Source organism: Antechinus flavipes, chromosome 3, assembly GCF_016432865.1.
Source record: "Antechinus flavipes isolate AdamAnt ecotype Samford, QLD, Australia chromosome 3, AdamAnt_v2, whole genome shotgun sequence".
NCBI classification, from domain to species: Eukaryota; Metazoa; Chordata; class Mammalia; order Dasyuromorphia; family Dasyuridae; genus Antechinus; species Antechinus flavipes.
In genome coordinates, this window is record NC_067400.1 from 303,472,409 (window position 1) to 303,497,500 (window position 25,092).

General features: G+C 37.0%; 2 protein-coding genes across 3 annotated transcripts in view; one reads left to right on the plus strand and one right to left on the minus strand.

Moving 5' to 3' along the window:
- Positions 1-1,593: 1,593 nt before the first annotated feature.
- The window catches only part of NECTIN3 (nectin cell adhesion molecule 3), a 193,132-nt gene continuing 169,633 nt past the window's right edge, over positions 1,594-25,092 (plus strand). For both annotated transcript variants that reach the window (XM_051985259.1, XM_051985258.1), the window contains exon 1: positions 1,594-1,755. In XM_051985259.1, the coding sequence (XP_051841219.1) occupies positions 1,605-1,755 (151 nt within the window). In that variant the 5' untranslated portion in view covers positions 1,594-1,604. The remainder of the gene's footprint in view (positions 1,756-25,092) is intronic.
- LOC127554042 (nanos homolog 3-like) lies at positions 9,248-14,560 on the minus strand. Its single transcript, XM_051985260.1, has one exon. It carries the CDS (start codon positions 13,692-13,694, stop codon positions 13,143-13,145), a length of 552 nt encoding a protein of 183 aa, XP_051841220.1. The 5' UTR covers positions 13,695-14,560; the 3' UTR covers positions 9,248-13,142.

A 25,092-nucleotide genomic window follows, 5' to 3' on the forward strand; every position in this document is an offset into this window, starting at 1 on the left:
TGTGTAAGGGAGCACCGTAACTTCTCTGTCTCCATCCATAGATAGCGTCTGTGCATCCCCAGAAACTCAGGCCATAGGGACTGCGTATCTGATAGAAGGGAATGAGGAAAGCCAAGAATAAAGAATCCGCAGGCACTTAAAAAAAAGTCTCCTCCGAAGCCCACTCGTCTGCGACGCCAAAGCATAGAAAGAAATACAGGAAGTGGGGATGGGTAGACAAAATAAAATTACACGAACAAGCGAGAAATTCAAACCTCCTCCTCGACCTCCCTCCCCACCTCCCACCTCAATCTGGTCAGAGGAGCCGTCGCCTCTCCTTTCCGCGGGGGGAACCGATGTAAGAAGGGAAGGGGGCACACCCCGGAAAATCCCCCCTAGTCTTCCGGGCTCCCCTTTCACTCCGGAGTCCGTTCTTACCCCAGAGGCGCCTGTCCCCGGCAAGATCAGGGCACACAAGACGCCCATGAAAACTTGAGCCCGCCAAGCACCGGGGCTGCAGCCAGGAGGGCAAGAAAGAGTCGCTTTCCGCCTCTAGAACTAAGGAGGAGGAGAGGGAAATGGGTCTCCTTCACCTCTCAACTTCACTTGCAGCCTCGAGTCCAGGAGGACAGAACAAAGTCGCGAAGGGCAAGAGTCCGGCTAGTAGGAAAGGCTAGCCTCTAAAATGGGCGACGGAAGGACAGTCTTCCCCCCTCCTATTTCACCCCCAGCTATTCCCCTCAGCCACCTCCTGCAGCTCCCAGCCTAGCTCAAGCGCTTGGCGCAAGCCGCCCCGCCTCCCGGCGACCCGGACAGCCGAGCGCAGAGGAGTGGTTGCCCCTCCGCCCTCCACTCTCCGCCGCCGTCTGCAGCCGGGGCGCGGTGGACCCCGATGGGGAGGAGGCGGGAGAGACCATTGGAAACATTCGGAGGGGAGAAGGGAGTGGGCCACTAAAGGAAGAGGACGAAGAGGGGAAAGAGGAAGGGGGAGGTGGGGGTTATTAACCTCTTCCAGATTTTCCTTTCTTTCTCTTCTTTTAAATTAAAGCTTGGCTCAGAGAGATGCTCTCTTACTAGAGTGAGCGGGGGAGGAGGGGAAAGACATTTTCTTTTTCGGGAGGGGGTGGGCGCGGTTTAGACTTAAAGATCCAGGCGAGAGAAGTGGAGTTTGGACAGAAGGGGCGGGGAAGTCCGAGGGTCCCCTTCCTCTTCGCTTACTCCGCCCCCGCCCCCTCCCCTTCCGAACGCCCGGTCCCCCTCCCGCCCGGGGAGGGGGTGGTGCGTTCCGAGTTCCCAGGAGTTCGAGGCGGGCGGGGTGGAGGGGGAGGGGAGTGGCCGTGGCGGCGGCAGCGGCGGCGGGCGGGCGGCTCCAGCCTCAGCCTCAGCTTCAGCCTCAGCAGCGGCGTTGGCGACGACGGAGTCGAGGCAGCAGCGAGCGCTCGGCTCAGTGTCACTCGGCGGCAACGGCAACGGCGGCGGCCCGATCAGAGCGAGTTGGAGGCGCGCGCGGCGGAGCTGCCGCTGCCGCTGCCGCGGCCGCCGCTGCCCGGAGCCCGAGGCGCCGGGGCCAGTAGAGGCGGGCAGGGGGGGCGGGCGGGCCGGGCGCCGGGGGGAGGGTTGGGGGGATGGCGCGGACCTCGGGGCCGGCACCGCCGTATCCCGGAGGCGGCAAAGCACAACTTTCCTCCGCTTCTCCCCCCGGAGCCCAGCTCCTCCGGCTGCCGCTGCCGCTGCTGCTATTGCTGCTCTTCCCGCTGTTCTTTTCCCGGTTCTGCGGTAGGTGAAACTGGAGCCCTGGACTGGGGGAGGCGGGCGGAGCCACTCGTCCTCCCCAAGGTCCCCGCTGGGGAGTTTGGGACCCCAAAGCGAGAGGCGGTTGGGGGTCGGCCGTTGGAGACGCGGTGGGGGTGATGGACTTTGGAAACTTTTGCCCCGGTGCGCGGCGAGGACTTGCTCCGGCGGCTCCTTGGGGCGCGCGCGCGCGCGCTCCCCGCCAGAGTGTGGGAAGTGTGCAAGTGTGCAAGGGGGCGCGCGTTCGAGTGTCTTTTTATATGCGTGTGCATGTGTGTATGCATCTGGATGGTACGGGGCTCCTAGCTCTAGGGCCGGAGGAGGTGGGCTCCGGAGGGAAGGTGTGCCTCCACCCAACCTCCCTACCACGCTCCGCCCGGCTCCCTTTGCGGGAGTTTTGTTTTTATTTCTTTTAAGTGCTTAGTGTTTTGCTGCCTTGGTGTGCGAAGGATTCTATCCCCGTGTCCTCGGGACCGTTACTTCTACCCCTCTCTCTTTCCTTCTCTCTCTCTCTGGGAGCTGCTAGAACCGGAGGTGGGCGACTCCTGCCTAGGTCTTGGGGAGGGAGATCGCGAGCAAGAGTAACATGAAGCAGCACCTCTTTTCTTTTTTTCGCCTTCTGACCCATATTTTCTCTTTTTCTTCCTGCGGACCTTTAAGACTCCATTGCAAAAACCTTTTGAAACTAATAGGAACCAGGAGACTGGATAGATAATGAAGTTTGGCTCCCTTTTCTTTGTGGAGCCAGGCAGCATCGGATTAGTCACTCCTGCAGCATCCCCTTACACTCACCTCTTCCTCCCACCACTGGTCTACCTCGGCGCTAGCCACTTCTTCCTTTATCTGGATCCTGGTGGCTGGCCAGTCTCCTTTGCGCCCCTCCCCGCGCCCCCTTTTCATTTTCTCCGCCACCCCTCCCCCCAACCCACTGTCTGCTTTCCTTCTTCCAACAAGTCCTGTGTGTTCCCTGGAGTTATGCTGTTGCAGCTTTTTTTTTTTTTTTTTTTTTAAATACCTATTTGCACCAGCTGCCTAACTAACCTCTTAGTCCTCAGCATCTTAGTCTTTCCTCTCTTCCCAAGCCGTGTTATTTTCTTATAAATTAGTCTCATGTTATACGAATTAGTTTTAGATTACAGTTTCTCCTCCACATGTGAGTGATGGCGCTAGATGCTGCCGGAGATTATTTGTGGGGAGGGATAGTAATGGAAACTTAGATTTATTCTTTCCTAGCTCTTCCCTCCAAAGAATTCTGTTGAGTGAATGCAGGCTGCTGGGTGGTTGGCTGTTTAAAGAAACTGTCGAGAGTTTTGCTTGGTAATGGTGATTTGATGAATAGTGTGATTTGAAGGAAAGAGAAAATCATGCGAGACAGCTGTGCCCCTATGATTGTGAGGGGGACAAAGTTATCTTGCAGAGATTGAGTGCCCCTTATAGGCAGTGAAGTCCCACTACCGATTATCACTGTGTCCCTGGCAGTATTATGAATTAACAAGGTGTTTTTGACTTTAGATGTGTGAACATGATAGGATCGTGGTTTGCCTTTCATTTTTTGCTAAATTCTTTCCCCCCTGTATTATCTAATGATGAAAACTTGGGAGACAAATATCAATAGTGGTGTCCCCCTATATTAGTTTAATTGCGTTCCCTGAGTCCTCATGTCTATAGTGAATAACAATGTCCGCCTCATAACCCCCAAATTTGTAACATCTTTATAGTGGTGTGTAAAAAGGATTGAAGGAAAATAATAAAATTTATCTCAGGAAAAAGATCTAGCTAGGCAGTAACCCTATTCAAGACTTTGGCACCAGCTGATATAAAGAGAGGGACTTGCATAACCTTTTCACAGTATTTCTGCTGGTGAAGTGTTGATTGCATCTTGAAGGAACACATTGGTTTACACATAGAAAAAAAATATAAACTTTTTCTTTAAATGTGCAAATGTTTGTGTTTTTTTCTGTTTTGTTTTGAGGAACTTGCTATTTTGTTTTCCAGCACTAAAAAAATCTTTATGCTCATTTAATATAAGAATATAGATGTTTTCTTTAAGGCTTTTTAATTTTGAAGTTATTGTATTCAACTTTCATGTACAAAGTGTTTCAGAGGTCTTAATGCATTTTGAATTTTTTTTTAAATAAGGTTTTATAACTCAAAATGCACTAAGACTTTTGGGATACCCTTTATACAGACTTTTATTTAAGTTTTTTTCTGAATGGCAATTTAGTATTGGGTCACTTAAATTTGTCAATTTTTCTGAGTTTTTCTATTTCCTCAACTTTGAGAATTTAGTCTTTTGAGAAAGGCCTGACATGAATTCTAGCTAAATGTAGAAACACGAAATTTTTAAAAAGTTGTTGACAATAACCCCCTTCCCTCCTCCCCCAATATGTACTTATTGGTCAATGCCTGAATTAAGACATCTTAAAGATGATTCTTAAGATTTAATCTGAAAGATTAAAATCATCAGGTTATTTTGTTTCAACACTTGCAATACATTTTGTCAGTATTGTTATTTAAAAATATATATACATCTGGCATTGTCTTACCTGGGGAAATAACAAACCAGTTCTTGTGTATTATTTTTTTCTGTTACATCCACAAATTTGTGAATTAAGACAAAGCAAATTCCACAAAACTCTAATTTGGTATAGTATTTGCACATAGTGGGAGCTCTTGTTTTTTAAATTTAACTTGAGTCTTTTGTTGTCTTGAATGCATTTTTTTCCCCATAGGGGAAATTGTATTTTTAACTGAACATTTTGTTGACAGTTTTCATAGTCTTTCAAAAATGATTGACAATTTCTAACTAGTTGGTCTTAAGGATCTTGTTTTATAATACATAAGTTCCAATTATAGATCTTTTATCCATGTCACACTCATTAATTTAGTATTAATGCTGTCTTTTTAAACTTTTTCCTTTCAGTTTGGGCAATATTGGTAATTTAGATATAAGGGAAGAGTGTTGGTGACAATCTGTTGAGTCAACAAGTTCAGTTTTTTAAGTGATATAATCTTCCAATATTTCAAGTTATTTGTGATATTGTATCACGTCAAGACTAGTCTATTTATTGATTACTATTTCCGAGCCATGCAAATAGAAAATCGGAAATAGAATAGACAGTTGAAACAAACTGGAAAAACTAAGGATTAAAGAATAGGGAAAAAAAAAAAAAACTTACTTGACTAATTTATTCTCATATTTTATTTTTATATCTAATAATAGTTGGGATAAAGATGAGGAATAGAGGTTTGTTCTTAATTTTTATAATAAGCATTTCTTGTTTTGTTTAAAGAATTTTAGTCCTTAAATAAGATTCCCTTTAAAATACACATAAACCCCATAAAACATTTTCTCTCTCTTGTTTTTTGTTTGGTTATGTTAATATTTATAATACGTTTCAAACATTACATTTATATTTTAATATTGGTGCAGGTGATTTGCAACTTAAAATGAAAAGGGATCTTTTATTCTTTGTAGATATTTAATAGATATCTGCTTTTTTCTTTTTAACTTTATGGTAAGTCTTATCACATGTTTTCACATGAACCATTATTGTTTTCAGTGATAGATGTAGAGCAAGGCTTCTTAATTTTCAGTCTGTGAACTTTTTTCTTTTTAAAAATATTTTGCTAACTTTCATTATATTTAATTTTCTTTGTAGTCCTATGTATTTTATTTTACACATTTAAAAACATTCTGCAAAGGGATCAATACGTTCACTAAGAGTTGTCATAGTTATTTCTGTCAGAAACTATAATCCATTTTTATGCAAATTGTTATTTAACTATTTTGTATATTACATGTCAACTTGGATGCCTGATAGTTACAATCCTTATATATTATTTTTTTAATTATGAAATAATCATAGATGTCATTTTACAAATTTTACTGGTATGAAAACCAACATTCTTGATATTTTTTCATAACATAAAAGTACTTAATGTATGCTTAGCTTGTAGAGATAACATTTTCTTTCACAAATTTTTGAATATTAGCTCTGTGAGGCTGTTAGAGAGGCAAACAGGTATTCAATACTTCTAAAAACTGTTAAGTGAACTATTAGGTAGACTTTTAGATAGAGTAATTATTTAATGAAGTTTGATTTTTTTTTTTGAAGAAGGCATATAGTTTGGACAGTTAAATTTTTCATAAAGCAAAGGGAGTTTTTTTCTTTAATAATTCTTTTTTCTTGTGCTTTATCAGGTAATATATTTAGTTTTAATGTCTGGAGAACAAAATATTTGAAGGTTTATTTATGTAAGTATAAGGGTGTAAAACCTTCCCCAATCCATTCTTAATTCTAGTGCCTTCCATTTGCTAATTATTTCCTATTTTTCCTGTATATACCTTGTTTTGTGTATATTTGTTTGCATTTTTTTCCTCCAGTAGATTGTAAGCTGTTTGAGAACAGGGAAGTCTTTTGCTCCTTTTTTGCAACGTTAGCCCTTAATACAGTGCCTGACACATAATAGGTGCTAAATAAGTGTTAAGTGATTGGTATAAATGAAAAGACTTTTTAAGTTTAATTTTAAAAGATTTTATTTTTGTATTAGAAGAATGAGTAGTAGGAAAAGAACCTGTTTTTTCCCCTAAATGCAAGAAATAAAATTCAGCTTGATGTTTTTCAAGCGATGCTCTGATAATGCACAAGTATAGTGAGCATTATTAGTGTCTGACAAAATTAAAAACAATATTCTTCTATAAAGAGAGGGATAACTCAGCAAATATTTATTAAATGAATCTAATAAGTAGAGAATACTTTCTTATTTGGATGACATAAAAAAGTTTAGATAAAAAAGAAATTGGTCATTACCCACTTAGAAGTTAAGGATTCTTGGAAGTGTCTTTCAAGGAATCAGAAATCTTAAAGATATGAGGTTTTTAATTTATGACTTTTGATCTAGCCACAAATTATTATGTGTAGATCACTATTAGGTGGTCTTTTAAGATTCTTAAATTACCAAATTCAGATTTAGAATCTCATAAATTGACATTTTTGTTGTCTTATTAGCATCTGCCACTGTTAAAAAATAAAATGTGCTTTGGGAATCCTTTGCACACATACAAATCCATACTTCTCAAGAATTCTGTTAGGCTAAAATAAATTTAACACTTTAGCTTTACTGAACAAATTAATCCTTTGATTAATGAAAAGGCCTTTATAAGGCTTCTCAAAATCAGGATTTTATGGTTTTGAGACATTATCTATCTTTAACAACATTTAATCACAAAACAATCAACTTTGTTATATTGATTTCCTCCTTTCTAGGGGATCCTTCTTAGAGGGTAGTAAGGAGACTTTATTTCGTGTTCTATAAGTGATAACTCCCTGAATGACTGTGGACAAGTCACTTTATCCCTTTGCATTTAATTTTCTTTGATTATAAAATAAGAGAGTTGGATTCTGAGGTTCCCTTCGCTCTTAAATAGATGATCCTATTCTTTTTTCCCATACTGAGGTGGGGAGGAGGATTAAGTACAAGATGGATGAGCTAAACCCTTAATTTACCGTTTAACCAACTACCACTTGTTTTCCAAACTAGAAATAGAGACTAAATCATACCCCACTTAAAATTTAAAACATTTGTATCTGTATTTGTATCCTCTCATTGAGGACTATAGTTGGGAATATAATTTTTGATTTTGATTAATAAAGAAAAAGTAAATTTTATAATTATAATTAAATTGAAGGTTTGGAATTCATTTTAGTATCTCTTCAATGGTAAAAATAAAGTTGATGAGCAATAATTATTGCATGTTACAGATGTTTCTGGCCAGTTTCCTGAAAGCTGCTGACAGTATTTTTTTCCATATATTTTTCCAAGTATTGAAGAGAAATATAATTTTGCATTGTTAAAGTGCAAATTGTGGAATAAAATTAAATTACCATTATTACTCTTAAATGTGATTATTTGGGTTTATTGTCTGTGACAATCTTTCCAATTGAAAGACTAGGACAAGGATTGTAAATAATTTGTTTTCTTAATGATTTGTTTTCTTTCCTTCATTTTTGACCTCATAAAAACTATTTACAAAGCCTTCATTGAATTTCTTATTCTTTTTCTGATGAAAACTTAACTGTGGTTTTTGGTGATTATAATTTATTTGTTCATGTAGTATAGTAAATATTGTTGTGACAGATAAATCTGAGATTCACATATGATCTACATGAAAAACATTTGTATAGTAACAACCACAATGTAGGTTGTTTGCCCTTGTACTGTAATAATTTTGGGAAAGGTGTGAAGTGGAAAAGCACTCCAAAATGGGACCATGAGAAACCTAATCTTGAATCTTTGTAGTTAGAAGTTTATTACTAGTTCTTCACTCCCTAATGCAGATGGTATTTTTAACAACCTAGATGTACTGTCCTGAGAGTCTTGAGACCTTGACAATCTGATAAGCTTAAAGAAATACTGCTTGCTGCTGCCTGAGAATGACCCCCCCTTAGAGTGATAACTTTTTGCTTCCTGTTTAGAATAAAAATTCCTTTATTATGACAAATGTATCAAGAAACATTTTGATGTCTCTTCTTTCTTTAAATATATGGCCCTGAGGCCACTCATTACTTGACCCCTCCAGTATTGGTGTTGGGGTTCAGTCGCTAGCTAGCAATAAACGCTCTTAAAACTTCATTATTTTGGCTGCCCTGTTTTTCTCTCACCTGGGTACTTCAGGTGTTTGTATTGTGTGCCCCTAATAATTTTTATTCAGTAACCTGACAATCCTAGTTTCATTTAAATTTGAAGTGCCAGTTCCTGATTCCTTTAGTTGCTAGATCCACTCATCCCCAACCTTCCCAAAACAAACAAAAAGCACCTTGCATTTATTTCGGGCATCCTTATAAATGTATATATAATCTCCAATTGACTCTATGCTCATTGATGAGACATTAGTTTTGCCTTTGTCTCCCCAGTGCCGTAGAAGGTGCTTACTCACTGCTTATTGAGGGGTACTAGCAATTCTTTCTTCTTGTAGTATATTAATATCCCATGTAAACAAACTGTGAAGATATGAATACAGGACGGCTACAATTAGCGCAGTTGCCTACTGAGTAACTATTAAGAATTCTTGTTTCTGAGGCAAGCAAACAAATTAGTTTTGTATTAGTTGCCCAGATATCAAACATCTGACTTTGATACCTGGACAACTAATATGCAACTAATTTGTTTTAATATTTTAAAGAATGATAACAAATCTACACATATTAATGTGAAGATGGGTGAGAGTAAAACAGGTGAAACTTTTTCAAAACTTTATTTATAAAACAGCATTTCAGCTGTTTGTTTTGCTTCATTATTAAGCCTATGGGGAGTTTTATCCAGTAGAGGGCAGCATTTAAGAAGAAAGGCGCACCAACAGCCTATTAAAGCTCTATCTCATGCCCAATTAAAGATCTGGTAATGAGAATAGTTCTTAAAAAGTTGATAAAATTTCAGGGTTTTTTCCCCATTAGTTATTTGACAAAACCTGAAAAATAGGTCCTTTCCTTGTGAATGAAGTAATTCTTTTTATTTCTGTTTCAGCTTGGTGAAATGACTTTGAAATAGTTCATATTCGACACTCAGTTTTGATTCATATAATTTGAAATGCCTTCCTTCTAAATATACCTGCTTAAATTATTGTTATCCTTCCCATGGAGTTTTCCTAGAACACTTTAGCACTGTAGGAATGAGAAATTCCTCTATTTAATTAACTCCAGAGGCTCCCTATTATCTCTAGGATCTAATTTAAAATCGACAGTTTTTTAATGCTAAATTAACTTGGATCTTTCCTACTTTTATAGTATTCTTATATCTCATTCCTCTCCAAGGACTTTGATCCAGTGATACCACCTTTCTGTTCCTCACACAAAACAGTCTCCTGACTGGACATTTTCACCCTCTCTACCTTCCTCTCTTCATCTCATTCCCCTGTCTTCTCTTGACTTCCTTCAAATGTCCTGAAGTCCCACCTTTTGTAAGATTTTCTAGTACCCTTTAACATTAGTATTTTATCTCTGATAGACCTCAAGTTTGTCCTGTGGGGATCTTGTTTGTACAAACTTGTTTGCTTGTCTCATTAAGCTGTGAACTCCTTTAGGGCAAGGATTATTTTTTGCCTTTCTTCACTTAGCATATGTAGTGCCTAACATGTAATAATAGGTAATTAATAAGTGCTTGTTTATTTCAATAGTGATATTTCTCTTCTTTCTCATGATTTCATTTACTGTTAAACTACTTTTTTGGTACAAGGAAAAATACATTTCCTTGAAGACAAGGACCGCATCATATTATTAGCCAAAGAATTCTTTTTCCTCCCTTAAAATTTCTTATATCATCGTCCATAGATCACACACAAAATTGGCTGTATTGTAACAGAAATAAAATGTTAATTTCCCAAAAGATAGTCAAATAATATGAATAGGCAATTTTGAGAGGAAGAAAATATAAGCTATCAACAGCCATATTAAAAAATGTTTCAGATCACTAAATTCAAATTGAAGTAGTGCAGGTTTACTTGCTCCTACCCATCAGTTGAAAGATGACAAGGAAAATGATGATTGTTGGAGGGGCTACAGAGAAGCAGATATAATAATATATTATGTTGGAGCTATGAATTACTCTGAATACTCTGGAAAGCAATTTGAAAACATGTCTCCAAAGTTAATAAACTGTATATATGCCTTTAGATATAGCGAAACTACTATGTAGCTCTATCAAAGATATCTCCTTCAAAGGAAAATGACCTATATATATAGTATTTAGGAATAGTTAGCTATATTATGGTGTATGAAAGAAATAGCATATTATTGTATTATAAGAAATTTTTAAAATGGCTATTTTCCGATAAATCTGGGAAGTTCTTTATGAACTGATATGTAGAACAGATAGCAGAACCAGGAGAACAATTTTTTACAACAGAATTGTAAAGGGGAAAAAAAGATTTGAACACTGACAGCTTTGATCAGTGCAGTATAAAAACTATGTTTCAATAGGATTAATGACTAAACCTGCTATCTACTTCTAGAGGGGGGTCATGTAATCAAAATGTAGAAAGAATATGCATTTTTGTTTTTTTATAGTTATAGTATGTATTCATTTATTTTTGATATTAAATATTTTATTTTCCCTAGTAACATGTAAAACTATCTTTTGCATTGTTTTTAAAACTTTTGAGTTCCAGATTCTCTTCCTTTTTCCCCATCCTCACTCCCAGTAAGAAGGCAAATGTAAAGTTAAGGAAATATTTCCACAAAAATCATGTTGTGTAAGTTCCAGGCTAGCTCTCTGGAGTCCTCAGAATCAGCCAGAGTCAGGATAAGCAAAAGTCCTTGGTCTTTAGGGGGAGAAGTGAAGGGGATGGACAAAACTGCCACATGCTCTCCACCAACCTCCCTTCTCCTCTTACTCCTCCAAAGTGACTCTGGGCTTGTCTTTCTCCATTCTGTAATCCAGGGGTCCTCAAACTACAGCCCCATGCAGCAGCTGAGAACATTTATCCCCCTCACCCAGGGCTATGAAGTTTCTTAATTTAAAGGCCCACAAAAGAAAGTTTTTGTTTTTACTATAGTCCAGCTCTCCTACAGTCTGAGGAACAGTGAACTGGCCCTTTATTTAAAAAGTTTGAGGATCCCTGCAAGTCTAATCCTCCTAAGATTCTCCTAACCCCAAGCATTGAGCTAGAATTAACTGAGAGAAGAGAAATTCCAAACATGCTAATAGAGTTATTGTCCAATAGGTAATTAGCCTTAAGTGCTCTGTTATCTGCTTCAAGTGCACCTATTCAGAGTTTCAGCCCTTTACAATGCTGTAAAAGAAAACATAGACACCTCCCCCCCCCCAAAAAAAAAAAAAAAAGAAAAGAAAAAAGTATGCTTCAATCTTTATTAAGACACAGTTCTTTTTCTCTGGGTATGGATAGCACTTTTCATTTTAAGTTCTTCAGAGTAATCTTATATCATCATACTGCTGAGAATAGCAAAGTCATTCACAGCTGATCGTCCCACAACATTGCTATTACTTTATATACAGTACGTTTCACTTTGTTTGGATTCATGGAGGACTTTATAGTTTTTCTGAGAGCATCCTGCTCCTCACTTTTTATAGAATACCACCGTCCACAATTTATTCATCCATTCCCCAATTGATGGGCATCTTCTCAATTTTTCACATGCAATTCTTTTTCCCTTTTTTCTTTTAGAGTATATTGAAATTTTCATTTTATAAATGCAAGATGAAAATAATTTAATTTAAAAAACAGGGTTTCAATAAAAATGGGTGCCACTTTTGAAATGGCTCTGCACATGGTTGACTACTTTGAATCAGTGATCAAAATCAACAGTAAATTATAAGAAAGACTATATATGACAAGTCAAGTGTTATAACACCTTTGGTATGATTTCTTGGAATATGCTGTTAATATCCCTAAATTGAAAAATAGGATAATATATGTACTCTGGCACCTTTAAAATTTAAAATAGGTATGAAGAAGTGAGGAGCCCACCTCATTCAGAAAACACTTGATTTCCCAAGAAACACAGAAACACTGGCCAATGACAGTAGCAGTTTAGGATATTTAGAATGTAAACTCATTTACAAGATATTATGAAGAATGGTGAAAAATACTACCTTTTAAATCGGCATGGAGAGAGAGAGAGATTGAGTCTGCAGAAAGGTTTAGATGATAACTGATCTAAACCACATCATCCCAAAAATAATTGTAGTTTAAACTTCAAGGTAAAAAAGGACAGAAAAAATGAATATGGTGTCAGTATTTCTTTTTTTTTTAAATGGCTTTTCTCTTTATTTTGGAAGTAATAACAAATCCTAGCAAAGATGTATAAAGGAAAGCCGCGGATCTTGTAAGGAATTGCCACTCATCTCCAGAATTCACAAAAGGCCTTTTTATAACAAGATAGCATTCCCTTGTTCCAGATCAGTTTTGTCCGTTGAATAATCAAGGGAATCAAACCTGCATGCCAGTCACTGAGGACTGGAGGAGGAGTGATAGAATCCCCAGTCCTGTTGTTAGAGTCATGTCTCAGGCAGACTTTCACCCAATAAACCTGTCCACTCTCCTTCTGGGGCTTAACTCTCAACCTGTATGTACCATGAAGATGGGAGTCCCTTAAGGCAAATCATTGTCAGGTATGGAGGTAGGAACCTGAATGAGAGTCAGGAGATGGGCTTGTGGTACCAGATGTGGTATTAAGGAGCAAAGCTACCAGGAATCTAGGAATTGAAGCAGAACTGGGCTCTGGACAGAGACCTCCAGTGTCCTCCAGAATGTTCTTTCTTTTGTCCCATACTAATCCTTTCTGTTCTTCTGTCTTGGCTTGGCAAAGCAAGTGCTTGGGTCTCCTAAGGTCCTCTTAGGCAGAAGCTGAAGTTCATGATTGTGGAGTGAGAAAAGCAGTTCTGGAAGCCTTTGAACATGTGCCACTGCCAGCCTTGCTTTCCTCCAAAACCCTGCTGGGAGTTTTTACTTCAGGAATTATAGGAAGCCTCTTGGTCCTGCTCTTGGTCAGGTTGGGCTCCTCCGATGGCCCCCTCGGGGTGGCCCGTTTGCCAGCCGAATTGCGGGTGGTGTAGTTGTATACAGATATGTAGTCCTTGCTGGTGAATGGGCAGAAGCGCTTGGTGTGGGCATTGTCTTGCGTGGCTCTGCACTGTGGGCACACATATTTTCTCAGAATGGGGCACACCACCCGGCCTTCCTCGTCCTTCAACGTATGGGACAAGTAGATGTTTTGAGACTCCTCGTTGTGCTTGCAAAAGGTGCAGAAGGAGTTCCTGGGAGGCTGGAGATCCTGCCTCAGACTGGATCCAGGATCTGGGCCTGGTTCTGTCCCTGCCACCCGGGGCTCCAGTTTTTTCTTCCGGAGAGCCCCCACCACATTGGCTAGTCCCAGATAATCCCTCCACAGATTGAAGACCTCCATCTTAATTGTTTGCAGGCCACGAGCAGCAGTTGGTAAAGATGATAAGATCAGGACCAGGCAGAAGTTGCAGTTTTAAGTATTCTTAAGTAGCCAATTAGAACAGGAAGAAACAAAAGAATCCTCTCCCCTAGCTCCCTGCCCCCAATTCACTTGGAGATTTGAAGTCTGGTCTTGGGGGAGGAGTCTCTTCCCTTTCACTCCACAGTCAAATACCTTCTCTGTCAGTCAGTATTTCTGTAACAAATTCTTTATGTAAGTGATGTCTGAGCAATTGTCCCATTTGATCCCTAGTCCTCAATGTGCTTAAAACCAGTATAAGAGCAGCTAGGTGGTGCAGTGGATAGAGCACCAGCCCTGAAGTCAGGAGAATCTGAGTCCAAATCTGGCCTCAGACACTTAACATTTCTAGCTGTGTGATTCTGGGCAAGTCACTTAACCCCAAATGAGAGAGACAGAGAAAGAGTGAGAGTATGTGAGTGTGTGAGAGTGTGTAAGCTTTTAGGATTCTCCCTTCAACTCTAGTGGCTTCCTATTGTGGCTTGAATAAACTATAAACTATTGTTTAACTTTTCAAATCTAAATCTGTCTTCCATCTTTCATCATTGCCCTCCTTCCTTCAGGTATTTTGTAATCTGTCCAAACTCCACTTTTATCTTTCTCACAATACTCCATCTCCTATCTTTGACAGTACCCTAAGCCTAGAATGAATTCTTCCTTTATCTCCACTTCATAGAATCCCTATCTTCCTGAAAGATGAAACTCATCTTATTTATGAAATTTTTTCTGGTCCCTTCCATATTAGGGTCCTCCTTCCCTAACTGTTTTATATGTGTTAACTTTTTATTCAATGTATATTTTTATATGAACCTGTGGCCTCCTCGATTACATCGTAAGATTTGTTTCCTTTTTTGTGCTTGTATCTACAGCACCTAACAGTGCCCAGTACATAGCAATCATTACTATAAGTATTGACTAATTTTTTCATCTATATGAGGATATTCTTAATAAAAATATGAGAAGGCTTGGTCAGGCTATTCAAGGATCATTTCTACTTTCATTTCAATTTTACAGGTTTTTAATTGTGAAGCAAATAAGTAAACGTTTGCCAGTGATAGTTTGTTAAATTTTTGTGTTTCTGAGGCCTTCAACTTTATCAAAAATAGCATGTTAATTTTAATGTTAAAACTACAAGGAAATGATCTGAAGTTGAGACACTCTTCATATATTGGATTATCAGATAAAAATAAATTCCTGCTTATCTGAGCTATATTTTGAAACAGATGCTCATGGTGGTCAGGTGAAAAGATACTAAATATAAATAAAAGATAAATCTATGATCTAGTTTTGTGATTCTGATTTAGAATTGCTTTGATTATATGTATTCCATGTGCCATCTGTTGCAAGAAATATAAATGAAGCTCTACCATTGTAGGGGGCAGATTGAGAACTGGTCCATAGAGATGGAACATGTCTATGATAGTTTTATCATTCTCTAAGGGTAGAAAAGGTGGCATGTAATGGGTAGCAATCAGGGAAACACTCAGCAGCCTTTATCCCAACTGTGCTGGCATCTGCTTGCTTTAATAGGTACATTAATCACTGTAAAGCCCAGCTTTTCTATGAGTTAATCTTTCAACAGGTAAAAGACTCCAAACTGGAGAAACTTATGCTATTGCTAACCGCTGCATCATCTGTCTCAGAGACTTTGAGAGGTATCTTTTCCATATCTATACCTAACCAACTACAGGTTTACAGAATTGAATGGGCATGTTAATTTGAGGCTTTCAGATGGCATGTTAAATTTAATTAGCTTAGTAATGATTTTTAATTATGTTAATATTCACTTTTCCCTTATAAATAGAATACTTATAGACATTTGGGACTTTTAAATTTCAAACTTTACTGAGAGTCCTAATAAAAGTGTTAGATTCTTCTTCTTTTTCTCCTATAAAAGTTATAGCCTTAGTAAGCAAGAAGTTTGTATACTGTCAAACATTTTAAATAGTGTAAATCTGGATAAGGACAATAAACTAGTCATCTATGGTATTTCCTAATAGAAATGTTAATAAGCAAACAGTGATAGCTAGTTATTGACTGATGAGCATTTTTTCTGATCTTTTAAAAATAGTTGAAGTGATTCAGAAGTAGAGTTATTTTTGGGGGGAACGACAGATGAGGATCTCACAGAATGAGAAGTCATGGAAGTTTTGATTATTGTTGATATGCTTATGAATCTGATGAAATACAATCCCATAGGAGCTAACTAACTTTTTTTTGCTATATTGAAACTAGCTTCTATTTATAAGATTGTTTTGAATCACATATATAGTAACAGAGAACCTGAATCTGGATTCTGACTGCTGCTTATGCTGTGTGGTATTGGGTAGGTCACTTTTGGGCTTCAGTTTCCAAATTTGTAAAGTGAGGAGAATGAAGTATATGATACCTAAGGTCTTCTTCTTCCATTTTAAAATCTATGCTTCTAAGATAAAAAAGATCAGAATTTAATGGCAGATTTTAGTTGTGATTAGTAAAAACATTTAAAAATACATAAGCAGTTAAGGAAGTTTTATAGAATTTTGTGGAACACATTAAAACATAAGCTCTTATTACATTCTAAAAGTTGATAAAACTTTTCAGATTCTTGGATAAAATTAAATTGAAAATAGTTCTGAAGTTACATAGAAACATGTAGGGTTTTAAAAAATAAAATAAAACAACATACTTTTGCTTTGCCTACCCTCTACAGTTGTCCAAATTAGTCCCTATGAAGATACTTCCTGCCAGCCTTTTTACATTTGATTAAATGAGCCATGGATTTCACCTTTCAGTGTGATAAGGACAAACTTTTGTTTTTCAGTCATTTGATGTGACTAAAGTTGTTTTAAAGTGAAGGGAGATAAAGTAGGAATGGAAGAAATCTAGGATGAAAGGGAACGAATCCAGGTCCTCTGATTCCAATTCATTTCTTTTTACCAAACTGCTTTTATGTCACTTTATTTATTAAACCAGAGGATGTCTTATTTGCTAATGCTGAAAAGATTGTCATATTTTTGTAAAATTTTGTAAAACAAATCATGAGATGGAATAAGGTAAAATGTATTTGTTCACAGCAAATTGATTCCTTATTCATTCATATTTGGGTAAAGAATAAGGGTGTGTGTCTGTGTCTGTATGTGTGTAAACACGAAACATTAATCATCTGTTGTGTATCAAGTATGGTACTAATGACTTTACAAAGCAAACATGAGTGTTTTTTCTCCATTAGTAAAATTACTTTTGAATTCTAATGACAATTTTAATGAATTTTTGTGGATTTGAATTTTCTGTTAGTGTATTTCTGCTATGAATGTATCATCTCAATGCAGATGTCTTGTCATTTTTGTTAATCTTTTATTCTTGAAGAGCTCTGTAGGCCTAACTTCTTCATTTGTGCATCTCCAGTTGCCTATTATCTCCAATTGGATGTTCAGAAAACATCTTCAGTTCCGCATTAATTCTTTCCTCTCAAAACCCTGCTTCTTAACTTTCTACCCAATTATTGTTGATAGCACTGTTGTCTTCTCAGCCATACAGAGTCACAACCTTGATGTCAGTCTTGACTTCTCAGAGTCTCATCCCCAGATCTTATTTACTCACCGTGTTGATTCTACCTTTGTAATGTCCTTTCTATATGTTTCCTTTACTTCTAATGCTGCCACAACCTTATATAAGGTCCTTAACACTTCATGCTTGGTCTGTTGCAGTTGCTTACTCTTTGGTCTCTCCATCTTAAGACTCCTCTTCTCCAGTATTTGCTCCATTCAGTTGTCAAATTGACACGAAGAAGAAGTGATTGCAAGGACAATGTTGAAAAATTACCCATGCATATGTTCTATCAATAAAAAGCTATAATAAAAAATTTAAAATAAAATAAATTGACATGATGATGTCACAGCCCTCAGCTCAATGGCTCTGTTGTTTCCAGGATCAAGTATAAAACCCTTTGTTTAGTTTTTGAAGCCCTTCATAACATGAACTCTTCTTACCTTTTCATTATTCTTTCTCCCCAACCATGCACACCACAGTGCATTGACACTGTTCTTGCTGTTCTTCATATAAGATGCTTCATCTTCTGACTGAGCATTTTCACTGGCTATTCCTCATGCCCCAGATTTTCTGCCATTTCTTGTAGTCTTTGGCTTCTTTCAAGGCTCAGCTAAAACCCATCCTTGCTAAATCCTTTCCTGATAGCCCTTAATGCCGTCTAAGTGAGCTGATCTTCATTTTACCATTTATAACATATAACATGCAAATATAACTATGTAGTAGTCTCCCCATTTTGCTTCTCAGCTCCTTATGAACATGGACATTACATATATATATATATATATATTTTTTTTTTTGTTTGTTTGTTTGTTTGTTTTATATCCCTAGTGCTTAGCCCATAGTGCTTGATATTTAGGGGTTTAGCAAATACTTCATGACTTGAATTAAATTATTTTTTGCTTGTGCAGGTCGCAGCATCTCATTCTATACTTGTCTATCATGGAGAGATATCATTTCATATCTTGAGAGAGAGAGGAAGAGAAAGGGAGAGGAGAAAGAAAGAAAGGAAAAGGGCAGAAGAGAGCTTAAAACAACTAAATTTTAATTGTTTAAATTTAATATGATTGTTGATGGCCATTCTATGGTGGTTTAATTTTTTTAAAGTTTTTTTTGCATAATTTTTATGGGCATAGAAAACTAATTTATAATATTGTACTATCCTGGGTCTCTGCTTTTTTTTGCTTTAGTATCATCAACTTAATGTTTTTAATTGGCTCCCCTGGGTTTAATAATCATTTTTATTCAGATGATATGTGTGTGTATCTTTTAGAAATAAAGAACTGGTTATACTGTTATCTTCGATTCAGCATGTCCCTAACAAAAATAACTCCCAAGCCCCTCTTCTGAACTTTTCTGTTGCTTTATAGTGAACACTATTGTCCCACCTACTCAGCCCTGAAATCTTTTTCATATGCTTCAATTTATCAGTCACTCTATCCTATCCATTGCCAAATCTTGTCTCTTCTGTACATTTTATATCTTAATATGCCCCTCTGTGTCCATATAGCCCCAATCCTAGTTCAAATATTCATTCTTCTTGCTTGGGCTATTGTCTTCTAACTAGTCTCCTTTTCGTAATTACTTACCTACTCCAATCCACCCTCCATTCCACTATCAAGACTTATTTTTCTAAGTTTGCTTACGTTATTATCCTCTCTGAATCTCATAGAACTTAATTGATTCTTCTCTCATCTCCTATATTATATATAAAGTTTTCTGTTTAACATTTAAAGCTTTTCATAATATGACTCCTTTTCTGTCTTTCTGATGTTTTGTTTTTTTTTTTTTTTTTTTTTTTTTTTTTTTTTGCTATCCTTGCACAAACTCTGAGCCAATTGCATTGGCCTTTGTATAGCTCTTCAGATTCTAGTCTCGCTGCCTTAGTAGTGGCTTTTCCCATTTTCTAGAATTCGTTTCCTCCTCCTGCCTTTCAGTTTTCCTAAGTTCCTTCCATTGGTCAACTCAGATCCCATCTTCCGCAGGAGACTTTCCAATCACTTCAGCTCAAAATCCTTTTATAGTACTGTCATCTATTTGATATGTATTTTATATGTATTTAGTGATTTACATGCTATCTCACTCCATTAGAATATATGCTCCTTGAGGGCAAGGGCTGCTTTTACCTTTTTTTGAATACTTAAGACTTAGCATGATGCTTGGCTCATAACAAGTGCTTGTTGACTTCAGAATAAATGATAGTGAGAATTATCATAGCTATTATGATGTTTTATCTTCTATGCAAATATTAACTTTAAAATTTGAAATTTAATGTTTAAAGTGCAGTATTGATAGTACAGACTATGTTCATAGCCTACACCACCTGACAGTGGCAAGCTCATGTCAAGATTTGATGGGCACCAACTCAATTCTGAACTTAGTTCATATATTAAGTAATCACTATGCATTCAGTCTCAGTTGCAGTGAGTTTATAGGTTTATATTCTGTTTGGTTTAATTTGAACTTTGTGTTTATTGGATAAAATGAATTATTTTTATGTGTTTTGTATTTGAAAATAACAAATCATTTTGAACGTTGGCATTGTTGCGTCAATTTGGAAAACTGCATTAGCAGTTACCATCTAGTTTGAGTAAGGTTTCCAGCCTTCTATTATCTTCTTCCTCTTCATGTTACTTTATTTTTTTAGTCAAACTATGATTATTAGGTGAACTCCAAATTCAGCCTGTTACTTCTTTTTTCCATGCATTTTTGCAGCCATCAATTATACTCATTCCTTATCTTTACCTTCCAATGTCCTTTATCAACTAATGTGCTAATCCCTTTCTTTAACATGTAGAGACTAATGAAAAAAATGTGTACATATTAAAGAAAAGGAAATGTTGAAACTGTGGTCCATTACCTTTAATAATCAGGAAGTGAGATAAAGATAAAAGGAGGAAAATGCAGAAAAGAGAGTTGGGGATTAGAGAAATGAGTAAGTTTATCTGTTGTTCTTGTCAAGGTAAACTGATACCAAAAAAAGGGAGAGTTAAGTTAGATGAACTTCTTCCTCCTTCCCCCTTCTCTTTCATATTAAGTTGTGAAATTTTTGAATTTGTAGTGATCTAGGTCATTGGTACACTGTAGGATTCAAGCCCAACACAATAGGCAAACAGGACAAATCACTTTTGATCAACTAGCTGGTCACGGTCAGTATGCAGAGAGTTCAGAACAGATTTATTATCCCATAACAGTATATGAGCAAATTTCTAAGGCTGCAATAAAAGCTTGGAATTCTCTCCCTGGACAGAAAGATGGAGAGATAATGCTTTCACAAAAATAGAGCAAGGTCCCAATGAACCTTTTGCAGATTTTGTGGGACGTTTACAAACAGCTGTAATAAGAACCATTGGAGATAATGCAGCAACAGAAATAATGACTAGACATTTGGCTAAGGAAAATGCCAATGAGGTTTGCAAAAGAATTATATGGAGGCTAGACAAAGATGCTTCTTTAGAGGAGATCATAAGACGCTGTGCCACAGTGGTCACAAATACTTATTATGCCCAGACTATGATGAACATGGAAAGACATGGTCCTTCTTGGCAGAGGAATTCTAGAGAAACTCGTCGATGTTTTCATTGCGGAAAACTTGGACATTTGAGAGCTCATTGTAGATATGGAGATAGAGTGAGAAGACAGGGTGAGAGAAAACCTAAAACCCCATGTCCAAAATGTAACCGAGGCTTTCATTGGGCCTCTAAATGTATATTGACCCAGAGGAATGAGAGGCAAGGCCCAGCTCCAAAGTATCAATCAAAGGACAGGTGGGGCATGATAGCAGCTGAGGTTACACCCAGAGAGACTTTAGAAATTCAGAACTCTGATGTCATCAACCAACAGAAAAGCAATCAGGATTACAGTTGGGAAGAATACAGGCCTTTTAAGACAACAAGACAATATCCAATGCAAACAACTCCAATGTAATTACCAGATGATGAGGAGAAATCCCAAACTTGGTAAATAGAAGGGAATTAGATTAATTGTTTGGGGAAGAGGATCTGCTTATATTTCCACAGATGGAGAAAGAATCAAATGGCTGACAAGGAGACTGTTAAAAAAAAAAGACTTTTAAAATCTTCAGGAATCATTGGATTTCCTGACACAAGAGGAAACTGTTTTAGTTCTTGAAAAACCAGCAAGAATCATTGGGTTCCCTGAGATGAAAAATTGTTGATGAGACCTTTTGCAGTACTTCAGAGCTTACAGGAATTATTAGATTCCTGGCACATGAACTAATGGACAATGGATTGCTTATGGACTATTTCTAGGACTTATGGACATGTGTAAATCTTCAGGTTGATTCATGTTGTTACATTACTACTAGCCTGTGTTATATTGCTATGTGCTTATGTAAATTATGTATAATGCCTCCCATATTGATGGATTTATGTATACCATGTATATCTGTTACAAAGTTCTGGCCCATATTGATGGATTTATGTGTACCCCCTCAGAAACCCCCTATGTTTTAAAACAAAAGAAAGGGGAAGATGTTGGAATCCTTACTAACTGCTAACTAATTAGAGTTGATCTAATCTTACAAGAAGATGTTTTGGGTAGAACCTGAAACAAGGTACTAAGTAGAACTAATTAATATAAGGCTTGTGTTCACACCTTTACTCATTGGAGTTCAATGAGTTCACACCTCCCTTGAAGCTCTTTGGGCCAGAGAGCACTATGGGAGAAAACCCATAATCCCTCTCTCTGGAAGGAGCATAAATAGGCCAATGGGCCAGTCAAAGAAGGGCTTCAGAGTGAAGACGCTACAAGTCAGGATTTCAGCAGAATTACGCCAGAAGCCCTCTCCTCAAGGCAAGACAGATTCAACTTGGTACTGGCTCTGGAGGCTGAAGAAAGCAGAGGCAGAAGCAAAGGACAAAGCGGCAAGAGCTCTTGGAACCAAGCAGAGAGATAGGCCTCTAAGCTAACCGGGCTATATTGGAGATAATAAAAGATCTGAACTTTTATCACCTGGCTGCGTTTTGAGAAGAAAAAGATCACCAAAGTACACGAATATAATATGCAAAGTAGAATTATATAATATACTGGTGAAAACCTTAGCTATGTGATACTTTCTGGTATTGACACTTTTCTGACTAGTATACTTTCCTAGATAGTTTGAGGGTTTACTACGTCAAGCAAAGAGATTTTGTTTTTTTGGTTTTTTTAAATCAATACTGAAAATTTTTAATTCAGTTTAACAAATATTTATTTGATAAGCACAAAATATGTATAACATAACCTGCCTGTTACTAGGTGTTTTGATTTGACACTTTTGTTGTTAAACACAATTGGGAACAAACTTAAATCACTTGATGGGTTAGTGTCATTATTGTGAAGAATTAGATATCTAAACTATTGAATAATGAATGAATAAATAAATGTAAGAAAAATATTTAAATATGTTATATGTCAGGCAATGTGCTGGTGATTACCTCATAGAATATTTCATTATAATTTTGCACAGCTTTTAATTGTGGGAAAAGTATAATTTTATATTGAATCAAAATATGACTTCCATTCATGAATGCAATAGTAAGGGTTAATGACTTTGCTAATATCATTAGTTTTATTGTGTGGGACCAGTTTTTGTATTCTTGGTTGGTTGAGGCCTCTCCTAGTTTTAGATAGGAAAATAATATAATAGGTCATAGATGAGTAAATGCAGTGTGTGTGTGTGTGTACATATACACACATACATAGATACACAAAATGAAAAGAACTTTTTATTCATTCATTGATTCATTCATTTATTTTGGTGCAATGGAGAGTAAAATAGAGTAAGTGGAGTAAGAATAGAGGATCCAGGATAGTTTGTAAAAGTAACATTTGATCTCAACCTTGAAGGATTTAAGGAATCTAAGATAATGTAGGTAAAGGGAGAAAAAAGGTACAGGCATGTCCCCAGCATTGGAGCATTACTATTATAACTTTTCTATTGTCCCTTGGGTCATCTGTGATTTAGATTGTTCAAAATTGTGGTTATTCCATTATTTGCAGTCATATACCATTACTAGATGAATATTGGTGTCAAAAGAATTGGTTTTTGTTTCAGGAAAATGAAACAAAGACTTTGAATATGTCTCACTTATCTTTCCATCTTTCTTCATGGAAACCCTTCAGTTCTTTTGATCATTCTAATTGCCCTTCCCTGAATCTTCTTTGTTGTCACTTTCACTCTGAGATGCACAACCAACAAAGCCACAAAATATTATTTCTAAAAATATTTTTAGAAAGAAATAGATTTTTATGTCCAGATATTTATTTATGTTTATAGCTATAGGAACGGAATATCTGACTAATAATTTTTTTTGAGCAGTCAACAGTCACATTCGTTTACTGGGATTTATTTGAAAACCTAGACCTATAATTAAATACAAAACAAATAAAATTAGTTTAAATTCTTTTCCTCCATCCATTACCATTGAATTTATAATGAGGTTCATTCTTATACTACTTTTCCACATATACTCTTCTGAGATCTTCCAAAAATTATTATTGCCTTGGCATTCTATCCAAAAGAATTTTATGCCTATCATGTGCAGTTATTGGAATTCTATTGGGTTCTCTCTCTATTAATCTTGAAAGTGTTGAATAAGACCTCAGTGTAAAACCTTGCAGAGAAGTGACAGGAGGAAGGAGGAGATAGAACTCTACCATGTATTTTTTTTCCCGCCATTTTATTTTATTTTTTGAATGTAATAATAGTTTTTTTATTTTCAAAATACATGCAAAGATAGTTTTCAGCATCCACTCTTGCAAAACCTAGTGTTACAAATTTTTCTCCCTTATCTCTTCAGTAAGTAATCCAATATAGGTTAAACATGTGCAATTCTTTTGAACATATTTCCACATTTATCATGCTGCAACAAGAAAAATCAGATCAAAAAGGGAAAAAAATGAAGGAGAAAAAACTAGCAAACAACAAAAAGGCAAAAATATTTTGTTGTGAACCACATTCAGTCCCCATAGTTCTCTTTTTGGCTGCAGATGGCACTTTCTATCACAAGTGTATTGGAATTGGCCTGAATCACCTCACTGTTGAATAGAGTCACATCCATCACAGTTGATCATCACAGTCTTTTGCTGGGTACAATGTTTTCTTGATTCTATTTACTTCAGTCATCATCACTTCATGTAAGTCTCTTCAGACCTTTCTGAAATCATCTTGCTGATCATTTCTTATAGAACAATAATATTTCATAACATTCATATATTGTAACTTATTCAACCATTCCCCAACTGATGGGCATCCATCCACTCAATTTCTACTTCTTTGCCACTACAAAAAAGGCCTGCACATATTCAAACCTTTTTGCACATATTCATCTCTTACTCTTAACACTAAGAGACTACCATTCTACCTTGTTCTTTATTTCCCATGTCTAAGCCAATTTCCTATATGTAAGAACCTTGTTTTGAAGAGCATGGTTTGTTTGATTTTTGTTATTGTTTTAATCTGATAATTTCCTGAAGATATAATTGAGATTTTACTAAAGGAGTTTGTGTTGAAAAGAGTCCATTTGAAAAGGACAGCCTAATTGCTTATGTGATAAATCCTTTTTAGTTTTTTTGAAACTTGGGTCTAGAATTTCAAATGTTTAGCTAAAATACTTGTCATATTCATTGCCAAAACATTGCCCTAATACCATCTTAAGTTAATATTTTCCTTGTATATCTTACAGTGCATCATCTTGTCAGACATGCAAGATACTATTTTTTTAGTTGCCCGTTTGCTTTAATAAAAGAACTGATGTTAGACCATGTGGATTGTTAGAATTATGAGACAACTTTAATTTAAAATTTTTCC

Bases quoted from the DNA above. Each gene is read 5' to 3' on its own strand.
- LOC127554042 (XM_051985260.1), bottom strand. From the start codon at position 13,694: ATGGAGGTCTTCAATCTGTGGAGGGATTATCTGGGACTAGCCAATGTG.